The 18522-nt window shown below is 55.0% G+C and overlaps 2 protein-coding genes across 10 annotated transcripts in view; one reads left to right on the top strand and one right to left on the bottom strand.

The window, feature by feature from the left end:
* THOP1 (thimet oligopeptidase 1) overlaps nt 1–13957 on the bottom strand; it is a 28317-nt gene extending 14360 nt beyond the window's left edge. For 3 of the 8 annotated variants that reach the window (XM_054464382.2, XM_063658309.1, XM_063658310.1), the window contains exons 1-4: nt 13757–13957; nt 8815–9027; nt 4534–4682; nt 3259–3366 (exon numbers count right to left, since the gene is read on the bottom strand). In XM_054464382.2, the coding sequence (XP_054320357.2) occupies nt 3259–3366; nt 4534–4682; nt 8815–9027; nt 13757–13772 (486 nt within the window). In that variant the 5' untranslated portion in view covers nt 13773–13957. Of the gene's footprint in view, nt 1–3258; nt 3367–4533; nt 4683–8814; nt 9028–13193; nt 13278–13756 lie in introns of all 8 variants that reach the window. The other 5 variants (XM_054464381.2, XM_063658305.1, XM_063658307.1 and 2 more) reach the window with 4 other exon arrangements.
* Nucleotides 13958–15597: 1640 nt separating this feature from the next.
* SGTA (small glutamine rich tetratricopeptide repeat co-chaperone alpha) overlaps nt 15598–18522 on the top strand; it is a 29079-nt gene continuing 26154 nt past the window's right edge. For both annotated transcript variants that reach the window (XM_054465494.2, XM_063658304.1), the window contains exon 1: nt 15598–16227. The gene's annotated coding sequence lies outside the window, so the exon portion shown is untranslated. The remainder of the gene's footprint in view (nt 16228–18522) is intronic.

The raw sequence follows: 18522 nt of genomic DNA, 5'->3' as shown, positions 1-18522 counted from the left end.
CAGGTGTGGCCCTGGCCAAGAGTGCTCCAGACCCTCCTATCCATTAAGGAATCACCTTCAGAGCCTACAGCCTAAGCTTTTCAACATTTTTCTGAGACAGGGACTTGCTCTGTTGCCCAGGCTGGAGTGCAGTGGCATGATCTTGACTCACTGCAGCCTCAACCTCCCAACTCAATTGATCCTCCTGCCTCAGCCTCCTGAGTAGCTAGGACTACAGGTACACACCACTACACCCAGCTAATTTTTGTATGTTTGGTACAGACAGGGTTTCACCATGTTGCTCGGGCTGGTTTCGAACTCCTGGGCTCAAGCGATCCTCCCACCTCAGCCTCCCAAAGTGCTGGGATTACAGGCATGAGTCACCGTGTCTGGCAGCTTTTGAACGTTTTACCCCTTATCTGGTGAAGCTGGATTTAGAAACAGCTAAAACTCGACCCTGGCGATATGGGATACCAACAATGGAAATGAGTCTTGAATGGTCCCTCTGGTGGCCTTGAAGGCTGGGAGGTGACCACTATGTGATGGGGACCTGGCTTGAGGCCACATGACACATGACGGGCTGGCAGCAGGGCTGGACTGTGACTCAGATCCTCCTGCTGGAAGCTCCGCCGGACGGGTCTGCAGCCCAGCTCCATGGGGCCAGAGCAGAAATGCTCATCTGCAGGACAGAGGGCGGCGGGGAAATGGGCCCAGGACTTTGCAGGGAGCCTGTAGCTGGTCAGGCAGGCTCCGGTTCAGAACCAGCTGAGGGCTTGCTGGGCCTCTCCTGGGACTAGGCCCCATGCTAGGCAATTCCCAACGTCTCCCCCTCTTGCCATCTCACATAACAAACCCAGCCATTCCAGGGAAGGCTCTGGAGACTCAATGAGCAAACAGCGCTGGCCCTAAGGGCTGCGGGGACACGCTGGAACTCCACTCGCCAGCATCCGGACCTGGCACCTTTTCTGCGCTGCTGCCCTCCGGGCGGGGCTGCCTCCACTCCCTCCTTGCTCGCTGGTCCTTGTGGGAGAGTCTGTAGCTTCTACCATGCACATGTCCACACATGCTGGGCATGCGACAAGCCGAGGGGGTTTAAACATAACTGTGGTACGGTGGCTCACACCTGTTATCCCAGCAGTTTGGGAGGCCGAGGTGGGTGAATCACTTGAGGTTAGGAGTTTGAGACCAGCCTGGCCAACATAGTAAAAACCCGTCTCTATCAAAAATTAAAAAAAATTAGCCGGCTGTGTTGGCAGGTGCCCATAATCCCAGCTACTCGGGAGGCTGAGGCAGGAGAATCGCTTGAACCCAGGAGGCAGAGGTTGCAGCGAGCTGAGATCACACCGTTGCACTCCAGCCTGGGTGACAGAGTGTGACTCCCTCTCTAAATAAATAAATACATACATAAATAAAAATAAAAATAACTGGCTCTTGTCTGCTGCGGCTGAGCTGAGAACTCCCAGTCCCCCAAGTCCTGAGACGGACCCTGACTCTGCTTTCGTCAGTGCTGGTTTCACTGACAAACTCACCTGGCCTCTCTGAGTCTTGGTTGCCTCAGCCATAAGGTGGAGATGCCCCCTAACCAGGACAGTGGTGGCTTTATGGAACCAGAACAGGGACAGCCACGGGGCTCTGGCTGCAGCCTGGAACCTGATTGAACTGTGTGCTTTCTTTCCTGTACAGATGCTCCTTGACTTAGGACAGGGGTATGTCCCAATAAACCCATCGTGAGTTGCGAATATCATAAATCACAAATGCATTTAATGCATTTAATAGGACCGAACATCACAGCTTAACCTGGCCTGTCTTAAGCGTGCTCAGGAACTCACGGCAGCCCACATTCTGGTGAGACCGCCGAAGGCAAAGGCTATCGGATATGAGGTGTTGGGTATCTCATGTAACTTCGGTTTTCAGTTCGCCTGCGCCATCGCAGGCTGGCTGGGGGCTGTGGCCGGCGCCCAGCGTCACAGAACAGCAGGTGCCCAGGTGGCTGGCCTGGGAAAGATCAGCATTCCAAGCACGGTTTCTACTGAACACACATCACGGTCAAACCATGGTGAGTCAGGGGCTTGTATTCCGATGCTTTGACATTTGGGGGCCTTGCTGGCCCTAGAGAAATGGCCCCTCCTAGAGACAGTCAACAGCTCACTTGCAAACATCTTTCACGTGCAAATCAACCAGTCTCGAGCCCCTACACTCTGGGGCACCACCCACTGGCCCCCATTACCCTAGGGCCAGGCACCCGATGAGGGGCAGCCCCCATGCCAGGGCCGGCTGAGATGGTCCAGCCAGCCAACCCTGAGCCCACTCCCCGCTACACCCATGCCTTCACAAGGGACCCCAGCGAAGGCCCTGCCCAGAGCACGCCTCCTGACCCAGCCGTGCTTCCTGTGTGGCAAGCTGGCAGTTCCTGGGAACCGTGACACACATCTTTCCAGTGGCAGTCGCCACTGCTCTGTTGGTGCCACTGAACCCCGGTCTTCTGCTAACACACCACGCTTGACTTCAGCAATGTGCTCCCAGCTCTGCACCAACTAACTCACGTCACCCCTGAGACGCCCACATCAGGCACACTGGGCAGCGGGTGGAGGGGCTCCCCTCGTTACCGAGCTTCTGCGCCCCATGTCTGTGTGGACCTGCCTTGCCAAAGTTCAGGTCCTCAAGCAGCAGAAAGATGGACATCAGGCCGGGGGACGGCCCTGAAGGGAGGATGCTCCCGAGGAGGCAGGGGCAGGGGGCCACGGGAGCTCCACTGGCCACGCCCAACACTCCCCACACCCAGTACTCCCTGAGCCCAGCACTCCCCACAACTGAGCACTCCCCGTGCCCAGTACTCCCTGTGCCAAGTACTCCCCGGGACTGAGCACTCCCCACACCCAGTACTTCCCACGCCTGGTACTCCCCGGGACCGAGCACTCCCTACACCCAATACTCCCCATGCCCAGTACTCCCTGGGACCGAGCACTCCCCCCACCCAGCACTCCCCAAGCCCAAGCACTCCCTGAACTCAGTACTCCCTACGACCGAGCACTCCTCACACCCAGCACTCCTTGCACCCAGCACTCCCTGTGCCCAAGCACTCCCTGAGTCCAGCACTCCCTGGGACCCAGCACTCCCTGAGCCGAGCACTCCCTGAGCCCGGCACTCCCCGCACCCAGCACTCCCCCTGCCCTGCACTTCTCGCTCCCAGAACTCCCTGGGACTGGGCACTCCCTGTGCCCAGCACTCACTAGGATCGACCATTGCCCATGCCCAGCACCCCCTACACCCAGCACTCACTTCCTGAGTCTCTCTGGGGAGATGAAGCCCGTTTCTCCGGCCCAGCTTGATTAGCCGCTCCAGGTACCGCGCAGCCTCGGGCCTCAGTGAGTCTTTCTGAACTTTCTCCTGGAATAAAAACATCAAAGCATGTAGGACGTGGGCCAGTGCTGCTGCTCCAGAGAACAGTTTAGCAGTTTCTTAAAAACCTGATCATCCGGCCCCCATGTGACTTGGCAACTGCACTCCTGGGCATTTATCTCAGAGAAATGACGACCTATCTCTACATAAACCTGTGCAAACGTTCGCTTTGTTTGGAAGAGCCCCACACTAACATCAGCCCAGAGCTCCTTCACCAGGGCGATGGCTGAATGGGAATTAGATTGCCAGTGGTCCCCAGGTCAGTATCGGGGCATAGATGACACCATAGTTTTGCAAAACGTCACCACTGGGGACCTGGGCAAAGTTGACAAGGGCTCTCGATTCCTTCCTGCACCTGCATGGAAACCTCTCGTTGTCTCAACAGAAACTCTGGAAGGTGGAGGTGGGAGGATTGCTTGGGCCCAGGAGTCCGAGACAAGCGTGGGCAATGTTGTGAGACCCTGTCTGTATTTAAATAAAAAAAAATAACAATCCACGGCTATCATGGGCCACCCTGATCTATATTTACCAAAGCACTAGGGCTGCATGTCCCTGAGACTGTGGGACACATCAGCGCATTCCCGGGGGTCCTCGCCTAAGAGGAAGAACAGCAGCAGGAGGGTCTCTGGGTCTCTCCTGATCATGTGACATCAACAGCAAAGGTCCCACTGCATACTGGGAGGAGCATCCGGGGGAGCAGGAGCCCATGCAGCCATGCCGCCAGGCCCTGCCAGTTCACACCATGTGGGGATGGGGTGTTTGGGTCACGCTAGGATGGCCAGGAAAGGAAATGAAAGTGCACATGTGTGGCTGGGCGCAGCGGCTCAGGCCTGTGATCTCAGCACTTTGGGAGGCCAAGGAGGGCGGATCACCTAAGGTCAGGAGTTTGAGAACAGCCTGACCAACATGGCAAAACCTTGCGCCTACTAAAAATACAAAAAATGGGCCGGGAACAGTGGCTCACACCTGTCATCCCAGCACTGTGGGAGGCCGAGGTGGGCGGATCACTTGAGGTCAGGAGTTCGAGACCAGCCTGACCAACACGTTGAAACCCTGTCTCTACTAAAAATACAAAAATTAGCCGGGTGTGGTGGCGTGCGCCTATATTCCCAGTTACTTGGGAGGCTATTTGCACTCCCCGCAGGGCCCCCTCACCTGGAGCCACACGATCCTCTGGTACACGTCCTCCCTCATGCTCATCTCCACGTCGAACTCAGAGAGCTTCTTGTCGGCCTCCGTGCTGGCCGTCCGAATGTCCTTGGAGGGGGAAACGTGCTGGGGGAAGTCAAGGATATTCCTCTGAACTAAAACAGGGGGGACCAGGGAGACAGGTGTGAGAATAGGCCCCAGTACAACTGGCAGGTGTTGCCCGGACCCCTCTCCCAGGCCTGTCTGCTGAATCCCCCTGTGAACTCTCTCCTGCCTCAGCCTCCCAGGTAGCTGGGACTACAGGCACACGCCACCATCCCCTCCAGGCTGGGCCCTGGGATGGAGAAAGGAGGTGCTGTTGCCTGTGTCCTTGGAGATCTTACAGACCAAAGAAAAACAAGGATTCAACTCAAAGCCCTCCAAGCTAAGGAGGACCCCAACAGAGCTGGGTACGACGAAACAGAGGCTGATGGAATTCCATTCCAGAGAGAGCTGCAGCTGGCGAAGGTCACATTTAAATGCATAAACTACTTACAATTTCCTGAGCACATCTATGCTTTAGGTTGAGTAGAGGAAGTGTCAGTGGCTAGAAAAGCATAAGCTTTAGGCCAGGTGTGGTGGCCAAGCCTGTAATCCCAGCACTTTGGGAGGCTGAGGCAGTCAGATCACTTGAGGTCAGGAGTTCGAGACCAGCCTGGCCAACAAGGTGACACCCGATCTTTACTAAAAATACAAAAATTAGCCAGGCGTGGTGGCACGTGCCTGTAATTCCAGCTACTTGGGAGGCTGAGGTAGGAGAATAGCTTGAACCCGGGAGGCGGAGGTTGCAGCGAATTGAAATGGCACCACTGCACTCCAACCTGGGCGACAGAGTGAGGCTCCATTTCAAAAAAAGAAAAAAAAAAAAGCTTTAAAATGGAGTCATCCCATGACCCCCAAGACTCCAGTGCCAGGCATCCAGCCAGGAGACACGAACACACATCCACACAGGAATATGCACACGTGCACTCACAGCAGCGCGATTCGCAGTTGCCAAAAGGTCCATCCACGAGTGAATGGACTGAGAAGATGTGGCCTCTGCCCAGTGGAACACAACTCAGCCATGAAAAGGAACAAGGCTCTGGAACAGGCTGCGGTGTGGATGCAGCCCGAGGATGTCACATGCAGAGAAAGAAGCCAGACACAAAAGGTCACACAGTGTGTGATGCCATTTGTTTTTTTTGAGACGAAGTGTCACTCTGTTGCCCAAGCTGGAGTGCAGTGGTGCAGTCTCGGCTCACTGCAACCTTCATCTCTTGGGTTCAAGCGATTCTCCTGCCTCGGCCTCCCGGGTAGCTGGGACTACAGGCGCACGCCACCATGCCCGGCTAAGTTTTGTATTTTTAGCAGAGACAGGGTTTCACTATGTTGGCCAGGCTGGTCTTGAACCCCTGACCTCATGATCCATCTGCCTCGGCCTCCCAATGTGCGGGGATTACAGGCGTGAGCCACCGCGCCCGGCCGTGTGGTGCCATTTCTATGAAATATCCAGGATAGGCCCATCCACAGAGACAGGAGAGGACGCGTGGGTGCTGGGGCTGGGGGCAGGGGAGATGGAGCGTGACCACTGAAGGGTATAAAGTTTCTCTCTGGGGTTATGAAAATGCTCTAAAATGAAAGAATGGTGACAGCTGAGCAATGCTGCAAATTTATTAAAAACCCCTGAAGTGTGTGTTTTTTTTTGTTTGTTTGTTTGAGGCAAGAGTTTCAATGCTGTTGCCCAGGCTGGAGTGCAATGGTGTGATCTTGGCTCACTGCAACCTCCGCCTCCCGGGTTCAAGTGATTCTGCTGCCTCAGCCTCCCGAGTAGTTGAAATTACAGGCATGTGCCACCACGCCTGGCTAATTTTGTATTTTTAGTAGAGACAGGGTTTCTGGATGTTGGTCAGGCTGGTCTCGAACTCCTGACCTCAAGTCATCCGCCCACCTCGGCCTCCCAAAGTGCTGGGATGACAGGTGTGAGCCGCTGCCCAGCCTGAAGTGTGTGGTTTAAATGGGTGAACTGTATGTTATGCAAATCATATCTCAATGGAGCAGTTTAAAAAAGCAAATTAGCCAGGCACGGTGGCACACACTTGTGCTCTCAGCTACTTAGAAGGCCGAGGCAGGAGGATCGCTTGAGCCTGGGAGGTTGAGGCTGCAGTGAGCCATGACAGCGCCATGCACTCCAACCTGGGTGACAGAGCAAGACTCATTCTAAAAAAACAAAAAACAAACAAAAAAACCCCCTAATAATAATAAATTTTTTTAAAAAAAGCGTATACTTTGCAGCAGAAAGACCTGAATTCAAATTGCAGTCTGGTCACTTGACCTCAATTCTGGGCCAACAGAAATGTCCCCAGGCCTCGGTAAGTTTGGAGGAGGCTCCGTGTAACTGGAGGAGGCTCCGCGCATTTGGAGAAGGCTCTGTGTGTTTAGAGTGGGGGTGGGCTGGGCACGGTGGCTCATGCCTGTAATCCCCACACTTTTGGAGGCCAAGGCAGGCAGGAAGCTTGAGCTCAGGAGTTCTAGATCAGCCTGGGCAATATAGCAAGACCTCGTCTCTACTAAAAATTAAAGATGGCTTGAGCCTGGGAGATGGAGGCTTCAGTGAGCCATTCACACCACTGCACTACAGCAGCCTGGGTGACAGAGCAAGACCCTGTCTCAAAAAAACAACAAAAAAGCCTGTAGTGGGGGCTCTGGGCCAGGCCTGACGCTGGGGCTGAAGAGAGAAAGAAAATCCGCTCTGTCCTCTTGGGATTTACGGGCGACTGATTAGACAAGCGACCGCAGGGACGACAGTGTCAGTGCCGTGCAGGGACTAATCCAGGCAGCTGGCATGGGGACAGGAGGAGGAGGAAGGGCTCCTGGGTGAAGTGGACTTAATCTGTGATCAGAGAGAAGCCGGGCATTCAGCAGAGCACAGGGCGAGGGGCGCGAGGGGCCGGCTGGAGAGGCCTTGGCTGGGGGAGGGTGCCAGGCACGAGGAGACTGCACGTCCAGGCACAGATGGTGCAGGGCGCTGAAGACCACACCGAGGATGCTGGGCGTCACCCTGAGGGAAGCGGAAAGGCCCCGAGGGGAGCACTGGGGCCGAATTCAGTTTCCTTTAACGCTGGTCTCGCCACCATGTGAAGGAGGAGAGGAAAGGCAGCAGGAGGGGAAGGCGGGGGCAATGATGCCTGGCACCGCTGGGCGCCATAAGAGGGAACTGGTATCACCTGAGCCTCATGAGATTCCTGCGGGAGGGACAAGGGGCCACCACGTGGCCGAGGAGGGGAAACCGAGGTCATGCTGGGCTCTAAGCCACTTGTCAGAAGCCAGAGGGAGTGGGAAGAGGGTCAGGATTCCAAGCGGGGGCTGCGGGGGATGCAGGCTCGGGTGCTTGCGGAGCTTCAGCCCTCCCTCCAGCCCCTGGCCCAGACAGCAAACCCTCTGGAGGCCGCATGGCACGGGCCACGGAGGCCAAGCCTTTCAGGGGATGCCTCGGGAACACGAGAGAAGCCCTGGGCTTGAACTCAAGGATTCTCGATGGTTCCCAGCAAACAGGCCTTCCACTAGATGGAAGAGTGGGGAGTTGCCTCACTCAGAGCTCCCTGCGGAGACTCTCTGGGTCTCTTGGTCAGGCAGGTACACCGTCAGCCTTAGGCAGAGCTCGGGAAGCAATGTCCCTAACCCCTGTCACTAGGCACCTCACTCCTCACCGTGAGCACAGGGACCCCAAGGAGAGGAGGAGGATCGGGCTGAGGGCGAGGAGGATGCCCGAGGTCACGAGGTCACCCCCGCCGGAGGGCGCAGAGGCAGAAGCCAAGGGGGCCAAGTTCAGTCATTCAGAGAGAAACAAATACCCGCCGTCCCGGGCCAGGGAAAGAGGCCAGACGGGGTCAGGGTTCAAGGCTGCTGGCTCTGGAAGAGGCTGGAGAAGCGTGCTGTTTAGACACATTTTCTCATCTCCTGCTCTCAGATTACACAACCAGGGAGTCCTTTGAATGGACAAGGCTGTGAAGCAGAGAGGAGCACGGGCAGAAGTGCCTCTCTCCGACACCTCCAGTGACCAGCACCTGCCAGACGCCTCTGCCCAGCCATCTGATTTAGCCACCACGACCAGCCTGGGAGTAGGTGGTGCTGCCCTGTGCGCAGGGGCAGGGTGCTGGTGACACTTCACGCCAGGTTCTGAACCGGCTCACATGGGCTGGGCTACTCCTGCCTGCGGTGCCACCTCCCTCGGCACCTGCAGCCCACGCCCAGACCCTGCCTGGGACTTACCTGTGTAGGTGACCTCCACATCGGCCAGCGCCTTGAGCGTGCTCTCGTAGGACACGTCCTCAAACTCCTGGGTGCCGACCTGGTCGTACACGCGTTTGGTCTGCTCAATGAGCTCCCTGGTGCGCTCCTCTATCTGCTGGGCGCTCAGGTCCCATCGCAGGTCGTTTAGCACAGAACACGGAGATGCTGCGTCCGCCACGTCTCCTGCACAGGCTGCGCAGAAACAAAACCCAGTGCCGGGCAGGTCTGCTTTCGGTTCAGTTAGGGTTAAAGTCAGGAGGGCAGAGGGAAAAGAAGGGATCACCCGCTTGTCATCCAGAAGAGTGAGGTCCAGGGCTCTTGTAGGGAAGCACAGACTGACCAGTCCTCTAGAGCAGGAGGCTACTCTGCCATCAATCCCATCCAGGGGACCCTGGGTGACATCTAGGACACCTGTGGCTGTCGTGGCTGCAGATGCTCCTGGCGTGGAGTGGGTGGAGGCCAGGGATCCTGCTTAGTACCCTGCAGTGATCAAGACGGCCCCAGCAGAGAACGATCCAGCCCAGAATAGAGATGATGCTGCTGTTAAAGATCCCCCTGCCCGGTCGGGCTTGGTGGCTCACGCCTGTAATCCCAGCACTTTGGGAGGCCAAGACGGGCAGATCACAAGGTCAGGAGTTTGAGACCAGCCTGAACAATATGGTGAAACCCCATCTCTACCAAAAATACAAAAATTAGCTGGGCGTGGTGGCACGCACGCCTGTAATCCCAGCTACTCGGGAGGCTGAGGCTGGAGAATTGCTTGAACTCGGGAGGTGGAGGTTGCAGTGAGCCTAGATAGCACCACTGCACTCCAGCCTGGGTGACAGAGCGAGACTCCATCTCAAAGAAAAAAAAAATCCCCCTGCCTTAGAGTGGGGACACCACGCACAGATCAGCCTGTACAAACCCCTGGGTGTTCACAAAAGGGGAAGTCCAGGACCACCCACGCACTGCTCAACTCCTGTCATGCCAGAGGGGAAAGGTAAGGTATGGGGGGGTTTCCGGGAGGAGTCCCTTCTTCTACCTGCTTCTTCCACACCCCACACCCAGTGGGGGGAACAAGCAGGCCTCCATTCATGAACTCAACAAGAAAGTCAGCCTGGCGTGTGGCCGTGCCAGACCCACAGGTGCTACGGGCGAGTCATATGTGGCCCGGCCACTCAGTCCAGGGCCTCTCTGAGAAATGGGTAAATGGAGCCTGAAAACAAGAATGGCAGGCGGGGGCTTCTGACAGCGAGAGCAGCTGCGGGAAGGGTGACTATGTGAAGTCAGTGCGGCTCAGCACAGAGAAAGTGGCAAAACCACCTGGAAACACCTAACGGTGCAGGGCCCAGGGGGCCAGCAAACAGTTCTGCAGAGGGTCCAGGGGACCAGCAAACAGTTCTGCAGAGGGTCCAGGGGGCCAGCAAACAGTTCTGCAGAGGACCCAGGGGGCCAGCAAACAGGTTTGTGGGCCACATATGGTTTCTGTCTCATCCAAAAATCATCTTCAGTTCCAGGGGTGTACAAAAATAGGCAGGCCTGGCCAGGTACGGTGGCCCACGCCTATAATCCCAGCACTTTGGGAGGCCAAGGCGGGCGGATCACTTGAAGTCAGGAGTTCGAGACCAGCCTGGACAACATGGTGAAATCCCGTTTCTACTAAAAATACAAAAATTAGCCGGGTGTGGTGGTGCGGGCTTGTAATCCTAGCTACTCTGGAGGCTGAGACAGGAAAATCGCTTGAACCCAGGAGCCAGAGGTTGCAGTGAACTGAGATTGCACCACTGCACTCTAGCCTAGGCGACAGAGCAAGACTCCGTCTTGGCTGGGTGCTGTGGCTCGTGCCTGTAATCCCAACACTTTGGGAAGCCAAGGCGGGCGGATTACCTGAGGTTAGGAGTTCAAGACCAGCGTGGCCAGCATGGAGAAACCCTGTCTCTACTAAAAATACAAAAATTAGCTGGGCGTGGTGGCGGGCACCTGTAATATTAGCTGCTTGGGAGGCTGAGGCAGGAGAACCACTTGGACCTGGGAGGTGGAGGGTGCAGTGAGCTGAGATCGTGCCGTTGCACTGCAGCCTGGGCAACAAGAGTGAAACTCTGTCTCAAAAAAAATAAGCAGGCCAGAGTTTGCCAACTCCTGGTGTAGATGACAATGAAGGCTTTGAACTTCAATCCTGAGTGCAAGGTGGAGCCCTGGAAAGGGACAGGAAGGGGATGGGACAGTGGCACTAACAATCAGATGTGCATTTTTACAAAGGCTGGGGCAGGCACAACAAGCTAGCTCAGAACGCAGAAGCTGAAGTCAGATGGCCCAGGTGCGGACCCCACCTCTGCCACTTGCTAGCTCTGGGATTCTGGCAAGAAACGTTAACTCTAAGGCTTCCCACCTGCAAAATGGGAACAATTCAGGGTGCAGAGAACAAGAACTATCTAAGAATTCAGTGAGGAATGAAGGCAAAACATCTTGTATCCTGAATACCACCAGAAAGTTTTCAAGAGGTAGCTGTTATTACAGACCATGCTCTCCTGTCCAAAAAGTCTTGGGGCCGGGGACATTCTAACATTCAGAACTTCCCCCCATTGCAGAAAAGCAATAGAGTCCAAGTGCCATGTATTCCAAATCACTAGGGAGGCTGGGGCCACACTCCGAAATCAAATTACTGTTTCTGCAGTGAGATGCAGGAATACGCACCAGGGTCTCTCCCTGTCTGCACTGTGGCCATTGGGGCCGGATCGTTCTCTCGGGTGGAGCTGTCCTGGGCACTGCAGGGTGCTGAGCAGCGTCCCTGGCCTCCATCCACTCCATACCAGGAGCGCCCCCCAACTGTGACAACCACAAATGTCTCCAGACATCGCCCAGTGTCCCCTGAGGTAGCACAATCACCCCAGCTGAGAATCAATGATATTCGCTAAGTGGGAAAAAGAAAGGCTCTCGGTTGGTCAGTTGAGGTCATTTTCTGGCCAAATGACTTTGCTGTGAACTTAAGGCAAACCTTTCATTTTACAGAGTATTTAGGATTTTAGAACTGCAAAAAAGGGACCGTGGATCTACATTAAACCGTGGGGTAAAGAAGAGCTTCAGGGGCTCAGAAAGGACGGAGCTCAATGGGAACTGGAACTGTCAGAAAATTCTCCTGGAGGAGTCAGGATTTGAAAAACTTGTGGACGTCAGTTCATCCTGTAAATATTTACTGATCGTGCCAAGGATCCAGTAGCAAACAAGGCAGACAACATTCCTTCCTCCCCAAGGCCTGAATATCCCTGGTTATCATTATTACAATTATCACCCTCATCGCAATGGGCTGGACAAAGAGCTGGGAGAGTGTGGCTGGGCAAGAGAAAAACCAAGGATAGGGGCGAGGACTTGCCTCAACAACCTTAGTGACCTTCTAAATCCAGGCCGGGCACGGTGGCTCATGCCTGTAATCCCAGCACTTTGGGAGGCCAAAGCAGACGGATCACTTGAGGTCAGAAGTTCGAGACCAGCCTGGCCAAGATGGTGACACCCCGTCTCTACTAATAATACAAAAATTAGCCAGGTGTGACGGGCGTGGTGACTCACGCCTGTAATCACAGCACTTTGGGAGGCCGAGGCAGGCGGATCACAAGGTCAAGAGATCGAGACCATCCTGGCTAGCACCGTCTCTACTAAAAATACAAAAAAAATTAGCCGGGCGTGGTGGCAGGCGCCTGTAGTCCCAGCTACTCGGGAGGCTGAGGCAGGAGAATGGCGTGAACCCGGGAGGGAGAATGGCGTGAACCCGGGAGGCGGAGCTTGCAGTGAGCCGAGATCGCGCCACTGCACTCCAGCCTGGGTGACAGAGCAAGACTCTATCTCCAAAAAAAAAAAAAAAAAAAAATTAGCCAGGTGTAGTGGTGGGCGCCTGAAATCCCAGCTGCCTGGGAGGCTGAGGCAGGAGAATAGCTTGAACCCGGGAGGCGGAGGTTGCAGTGAGCCTGTGTGAGCAGAGATTGCACCACTACACCCCAGCCTGGGAGACAGACACTGTCTCAAAAAATAAATAAATAAACAGTACACAGGTCACATCGCCCCTTTGCCTTTCAATTAAAAGGGTCTTGGCTGGGTACAGTGGCTCATGTCTGTAATGCCAGCACTTTGGGAGGCCGAGGCAGGTGGATTGCTTGAACCCAGGACTTCAAGACCAGCCTGGGCAACATGGCGAAACCTCGTTTCTAAAAAAATTAGCCAAGTGTGGTGGTGCAGGCCTGTAGTCCCAGTTACTCAGGAGGCTGAGGCGGGAGGATTGATTGAGCCCAAGAGATCGAGGCTGCAGGGAGTCGTGGTCGCACCACTGCACTCCCGCTTGGGCAACAAAGTAAATAAATAACAAAATTAAAAGGTCCCCTCGTTACCTTCCAGCCAAACTGACTTTCTGCTCTCCAAACACGTTCTCTCCTCCCGGGACGCCTCCTTCCCCGGTCTTGGCAGGACACCTGCTTCTCCCAATCAAGCAAGTCGACGCTCACCTCTTCAGAAAAGCCCCCCAGGACCACCCTCTCTCTAAAGACGTGTCCCTGGGACTGCCCCGTTCGTGTTTATCTGCACCAGAGCACCGTTCCCTCCCTATCTTCGATCCTCTCTTATTTACTTTTTGAATGTCTGTCTCTGGCTCTAGAATTCCGGGAAAACGGGGACTGGAGTCGTTAAATCACGGCATCCCCAGGGTCCGCCACGGGGCCCGAACCATCCGGAAGGGAAGGGCCACCAACTTTGCAGAATGAATGAAGCGCTGGAAAAGCTGGTTCATTCATTCGGCAAACGAGAAAGCAGGGTCGCCCACCTCCCCCGCTGCCCCTCCAGCCCGGCCGAGGGTAGCTCGGGGGTCGCTTCGCTCCAGCCTTAGGCCCAAGTCGCGACCCCGGGAGGAGCGAGGGTGCAGGGGACGCCCGGGTCCGGGGAGCGGGGTAGTCGGTACCTGCGGGGGGCTTCATGGCGGGTGGGTCTGCGCCTGCGGCTCCCTCCCTCCTTCCACCTGCTACGCGTCCAGCCACCTCGGCCACTGAGGCCGTCTCCCTCGGCCCAACCGCCGCCACCGCCGCCACGGCCGCCTGGGCACCAAGGGGCCCACCGCCCGCGCTCCCGTGGCATGCTGGGGCGGCGCGCGCACAGGGAGGGCAGGACGCACGCGCCCCCGAGCCCCGCCCACAGCTAAAGGAGGAGGGCCGGGGCGCTGGAGCCCTCTGCGCACTCGCCGTAACCCTCCCGGTCCGTCATTGGTCTCGGAGGTGCGTGGGCGGAGCCTCTTGCTCTACCCCTCCAGAGCCGCTGGGGTGGCTAGGAAGGACGGTTTCCTTGGAAACCGCACGCCACTGATGCCTCTGAGCCTCTGCGCGGCTCATTCCACTGAGACTTCGCCTGGGCTTCAGGCTACCGTGTTAATGTGTACTTGCCTCGCTTCTTATAGCTGTGTGTTGGGCCAGTGTTATTATTGATCGCTTACTGTATCCCAGGCCCACTTTCCAGCATCTGAATCCGACGAATCAATTAAATTAATCAGAAGTTTTGGTGTTTTGTCTGGTTGTTTTTGAGACGGAGTCTCGCTCTGTCGCCCAGGCTGGAGTGCAGTGGCAGCAATCTCGGCTCACTACAACCTCCGCCTCCCTGGTTCAAGTAATTCTCCTGCCTCAGCCTTTCCAGTAGCTGGGACTACAGGCGCCAGCCCCCACCCCAGCTAATTTTTGTATTTTTAGTAAAGAGGGGGTTTCACCATGTTGGCCAGGATCGTCTTGATCTCTTGACCTCATGATCCGCCCGCCTCCGTCTCCCAGAGTGCTGGGATTACAGGCGTGAGCCACCGCGCCGGGCCAAGTTTTTTTTTTTTTTTGTCAGAAACAAAAGCAAGTAAACGGATTCATGTCAAATAACAGGTGTTTTGGAACAGTGCAGTAGCCTGACCTACATGCAGTGTTGTGAGTTAAAACAAAAAACATCTTGAACCGTCTGTCTTGAGCTGTTAGGGCACCCAGAAAAAACAATGTACTACAATTAAACTGGCAAAAACCAAAACAACCGACCTTCTTTCTTCCCTTTTTTGTTTTTTTTTTGTTGTTGTTTGTTTTGTTTTGTTTTCCTTTGGACGGGCTTGAGAGAGTCTCACTCAGTCGCCCAGGCTGGAGTGCAATGGCGCGATCTCGGCTCGCTGCAACCTCCGCCTCTCGGGTTCAAGCGATTCTCCTGTCTCAGCCTCCCGAGTAGCTGGGACTACAAATGCCCACACCACACCCGGCTAATTTTTGTATTTTTAGTAGGTACAGGGTTTCACTATGTTGGCCAGGCTGGTCTCGAACTCCTGACCTCAAGCGATCTGCCCCCTGGCCTCCCAAAGTGCTGGGATTACAGGCGTGAGCCACCACGCCCGGCCTCACCTCCTTTATTTCTGCAAAAGAAATTAAAATAATCCACGCCATTAATCGTGCATGTATTTCGAGTAGGACGAAAATGAATTGGGAGAGAACATTTCTGGCAACTGTAACTCAGATGGTGATCAGTTTTCTGTCGTCCTTGGAAATTTCTCATCATTTGGTCTCTTTTTTTTCACATGTCTTGAGCACACCAAGCTCAATTTTACGTCGGCCTTCATTTTCGCTGTTCCCTGTGCCTGGGGTCCGTTTGGACTTTCCTATCCTTGAAATCCAAATCTAAAGGGTGATCTTTCCTGCCCATCCCATGCAACTTAGCTCCCGATGACAATCACACTACCTTCATTTTTTTTTCTTAGTGTTTGCTGTGAAATTTCTTGTTTCTCTATTTATGTACTAGTTTATTAGTTTATTGTCTGTCTACCCCAATGCAAAATAATGAGAGTAGACACTTGGCTGGTTTTTACGGCTGCTTTGCAATAAATATTGAATGAATGTTAGGCACCTGCTGTCTACAAATGTCTCTATACTCACAAACGTCTCACACCGCATGAAAGAATGCATTTGTGGGTGAGTAGATGGGTGGGTGAATAAATGAACAAAGATAGTAAGCGGGTAACACTGACTCCCATTCATTGCGCAGCTGTGACGCTCTGGAGTCCAGGTGTCCAAACGCGGCTGCACCACGTGGACGGCCCAGCACCACGTGCTCAGCTCAGCGACCCGCTGGAGTCAGCCACTGTTCCACAGTGCACCGCTTCATTCCCGCTCTAGAGGGCAAACCAGCCCCGATTTCCGGCCTCCATTAGGTCGCAGAGGTCAGTTGCCCTAACGACCAGCTGGTTCCCGCCTCTACGTTGCGTCACTTCCTTCCACGCCCACTTCGATCATTAACGCGCCTGTGCAGAAGGGAAGCAACCCGGGGCGCCCTTCTTCTGCGCAGGCGTCGCGCCCAGGGGCCGGGGCCGGGCGGCACCGCGGTGCGCAAGCGCAACCGTCGGTGGGTCGGGGATCGGTCGCCTGAGAGGTGAGTGAGGGGCACTGCGCTGAGCCTGGCGGGTCTGGGGTCTGCGGCTCGGGGCTCACGGGGCCCCAGAGCCCGTAAGAGGTTGGGGATCGTGAGGCCAGGGTCACCGCGACCCGCGGGGTCCTGTGAGTAGGCGGCGCGCAGGGGAAACTGAGGCCGGGCGCCATCGGGCAGGCCCTTCGAGCCCTGATCTCCTTTCCCCGGGCCCCAGGTCCTGGAAATGCTGGTCCGCGGCCTGGTGGTGAGGACGGCGGGAGGGGAAGGCGCCCCACATGTAGTGAGCGCTCGCTGGGTGTTCGCTGCCGTTCCGCTCTTATTAACCGCCGGGAAACGTCGTCCCTGTGACTCGGGGACCCCTGTTTGTGGGGACTGAAGTCGGGGCTCTGGTTCCAGCGCCGCCAGTCCTTACCTGGGTGACCTTGCCCAGTCTCTTGGCTTCTCGGAGCCTCAGTTTTCCCCTCTGTAAAACGGGCGTTGTCAAAAGTCCCTACCTAGGAGGAGAGCCGCAGGGTCCAGCGGAATCTGAGAACTCCAAAGAATTAGCAGCCGTTCGTCTTATATCATGTTTAGAGTCTTCTTCTGCGTATCGTGCTAGAGGTGGGGGAAATCTGGGATTCAGGACCAGCCCACCACCACCTCCCACCCGCTGTGTAAACCTGGGTGAGTCGCCTTCCCTCTCTGAGCAAACCGTTTCTTCTTTCGTAAACGAGTTGTAAAAGCAGATGCCTCAGAGGGTCATTATGAGGATAAACCCACATTCAATTATTTGATCAGGTGCCTGGTACTTGATAAGAGAGAGCTGGCTTGAGAATGGCTGTTTTTGTTGTTAGGTGCCAGAAAATTGCAGTGTAGTGTGTCTCTCAGAGGTTGAATGATTGTCCCATTTTTTTTGTTTCTGTCTCTGATTATTCGTTTTGTCTGCCTTTTCCCTCCCTTGACCAGTGGTTCTCAACCAGGAACAATTCTGTTTCCCAGGGATTCTTGGTGACATTTGTGCTTGTCATGATTTGGGGGACCCCCTGGTTTGGAGTTGGTGGAGGCCAGGGTTGCTGCTCGGCACCCTGCAGTACCCAGGACGGCCCCACCCCAGAAAATGATCCAGCTTTGAATGTTAATAATGCTTTAAAAACCCTACCATATGGGTGGATCACCTGAGGTCAGGAGTTCAAGACCAGCCTAGCCAACGTGGTGAAACCCCCGTCTCTACTGAAAATATGAAAATTAGCTGGGCATGGTGGTGTGCACCTGTAATTCCAGCTACTCAGGAGGCTGAGGCAGGAGAATCCCTTGAACCCAGGAGGCAGAGGTTGCAGTGACCCAAGATCACGCCACTGCCCTCCAGCCTGGGTGACAGAGCGAGACCCTGTCAAAAAAAAAAAAAAAACCTACCCTAGATCAGTGATTCTTCACCAGCATGGGCAGCTGGGACTGTGTGGGCCCGGGAAATCGTGTACAAAGTCTTGTGTGTGAACCCAATTTTGTGCGGAGAGAAACGGGTACTTTGGAGTTTAGCCTCTCAAGTCAGACTGCCTGGGTTCAGAACGCCTCATTTTCATCCTCGTAGCTGGGTGGTCTTGGGTGGTCCCCATTTTTCCGAGCCTCAGTTTTTCTTCTGTGGAATGGGGATTATAACAGTAACCACCTCAGGTGTGTGAGGATTAAACCAGGCAAGGTATCAGCAAACAGACCAGAAGGCCAAATCCACCTCTGGCCTATTTTTGTGAATGAAGGTTTGTGGGAACACAGCCACACTCCTTGGTTTACGCGTTACCTGTAGAGTTGATTTTGAACTAAGAAGGCACAGTTGAACAGTTGCATAGGGAACTTAACGCCTGCATAGCTGAAGACAATCTGGCCCTTTTCAGAAAAACCTTTGCTGACCCCTAAAATAAGCTATCGCATGTACAGCACTTAGCTGGGTGCCTGGAAAGCTGTAAGCACGCCAAGGATTTGAGCTGAGGTTTATAATTAAATCTTCCTAGAAGGGTGAATGATTCCAAATGCGGGTGAGCTCTGCCCCAGATTGGAGGATCCTTGAGAGCTGTAGTCTTACTCAATTCTACATTTTTTTTTTTTATGCCAAGACCCAACAGTGGCTCTGGTAGGAAGTGCTCAGTACAGGCCGAAGGAACAAAGGGGTGGTTTGAGATAGGGTCTTGCTGTGTCGCCCAGGCTGGAGTGCAGTGGCGCAATCTCTGCTCACTGCAGCCTTGACCTCCCAGGCCCAGGCCCTCCCACCTCAGCCTCCTGAGTAGCTGGGACTACAGGTATGCACTACTACACCCAGCTAATTTT

This window comes from Pongo pygmaeus, chromosome 20 (genome assembly GCF_028885625.2).
Source record: "Pongo pygmaeus isolate AG05252 chromosome 20, NHGRI_mPonPyg2-v2.0_pri, whole genome shotgun sequence".
Taxonomy (NCBI): domain Eukaryota; kingdom Metazoa; phylum Chordata; class Mammalia; order Primates; family Hominidae; genus Pongo; species Pongo pygmaeus.
The sequence above is the reverse complement of the archived record's forward strand: the minus strand, read 5'-3'. Positions and strand labels throughout refer to the sequence as shown.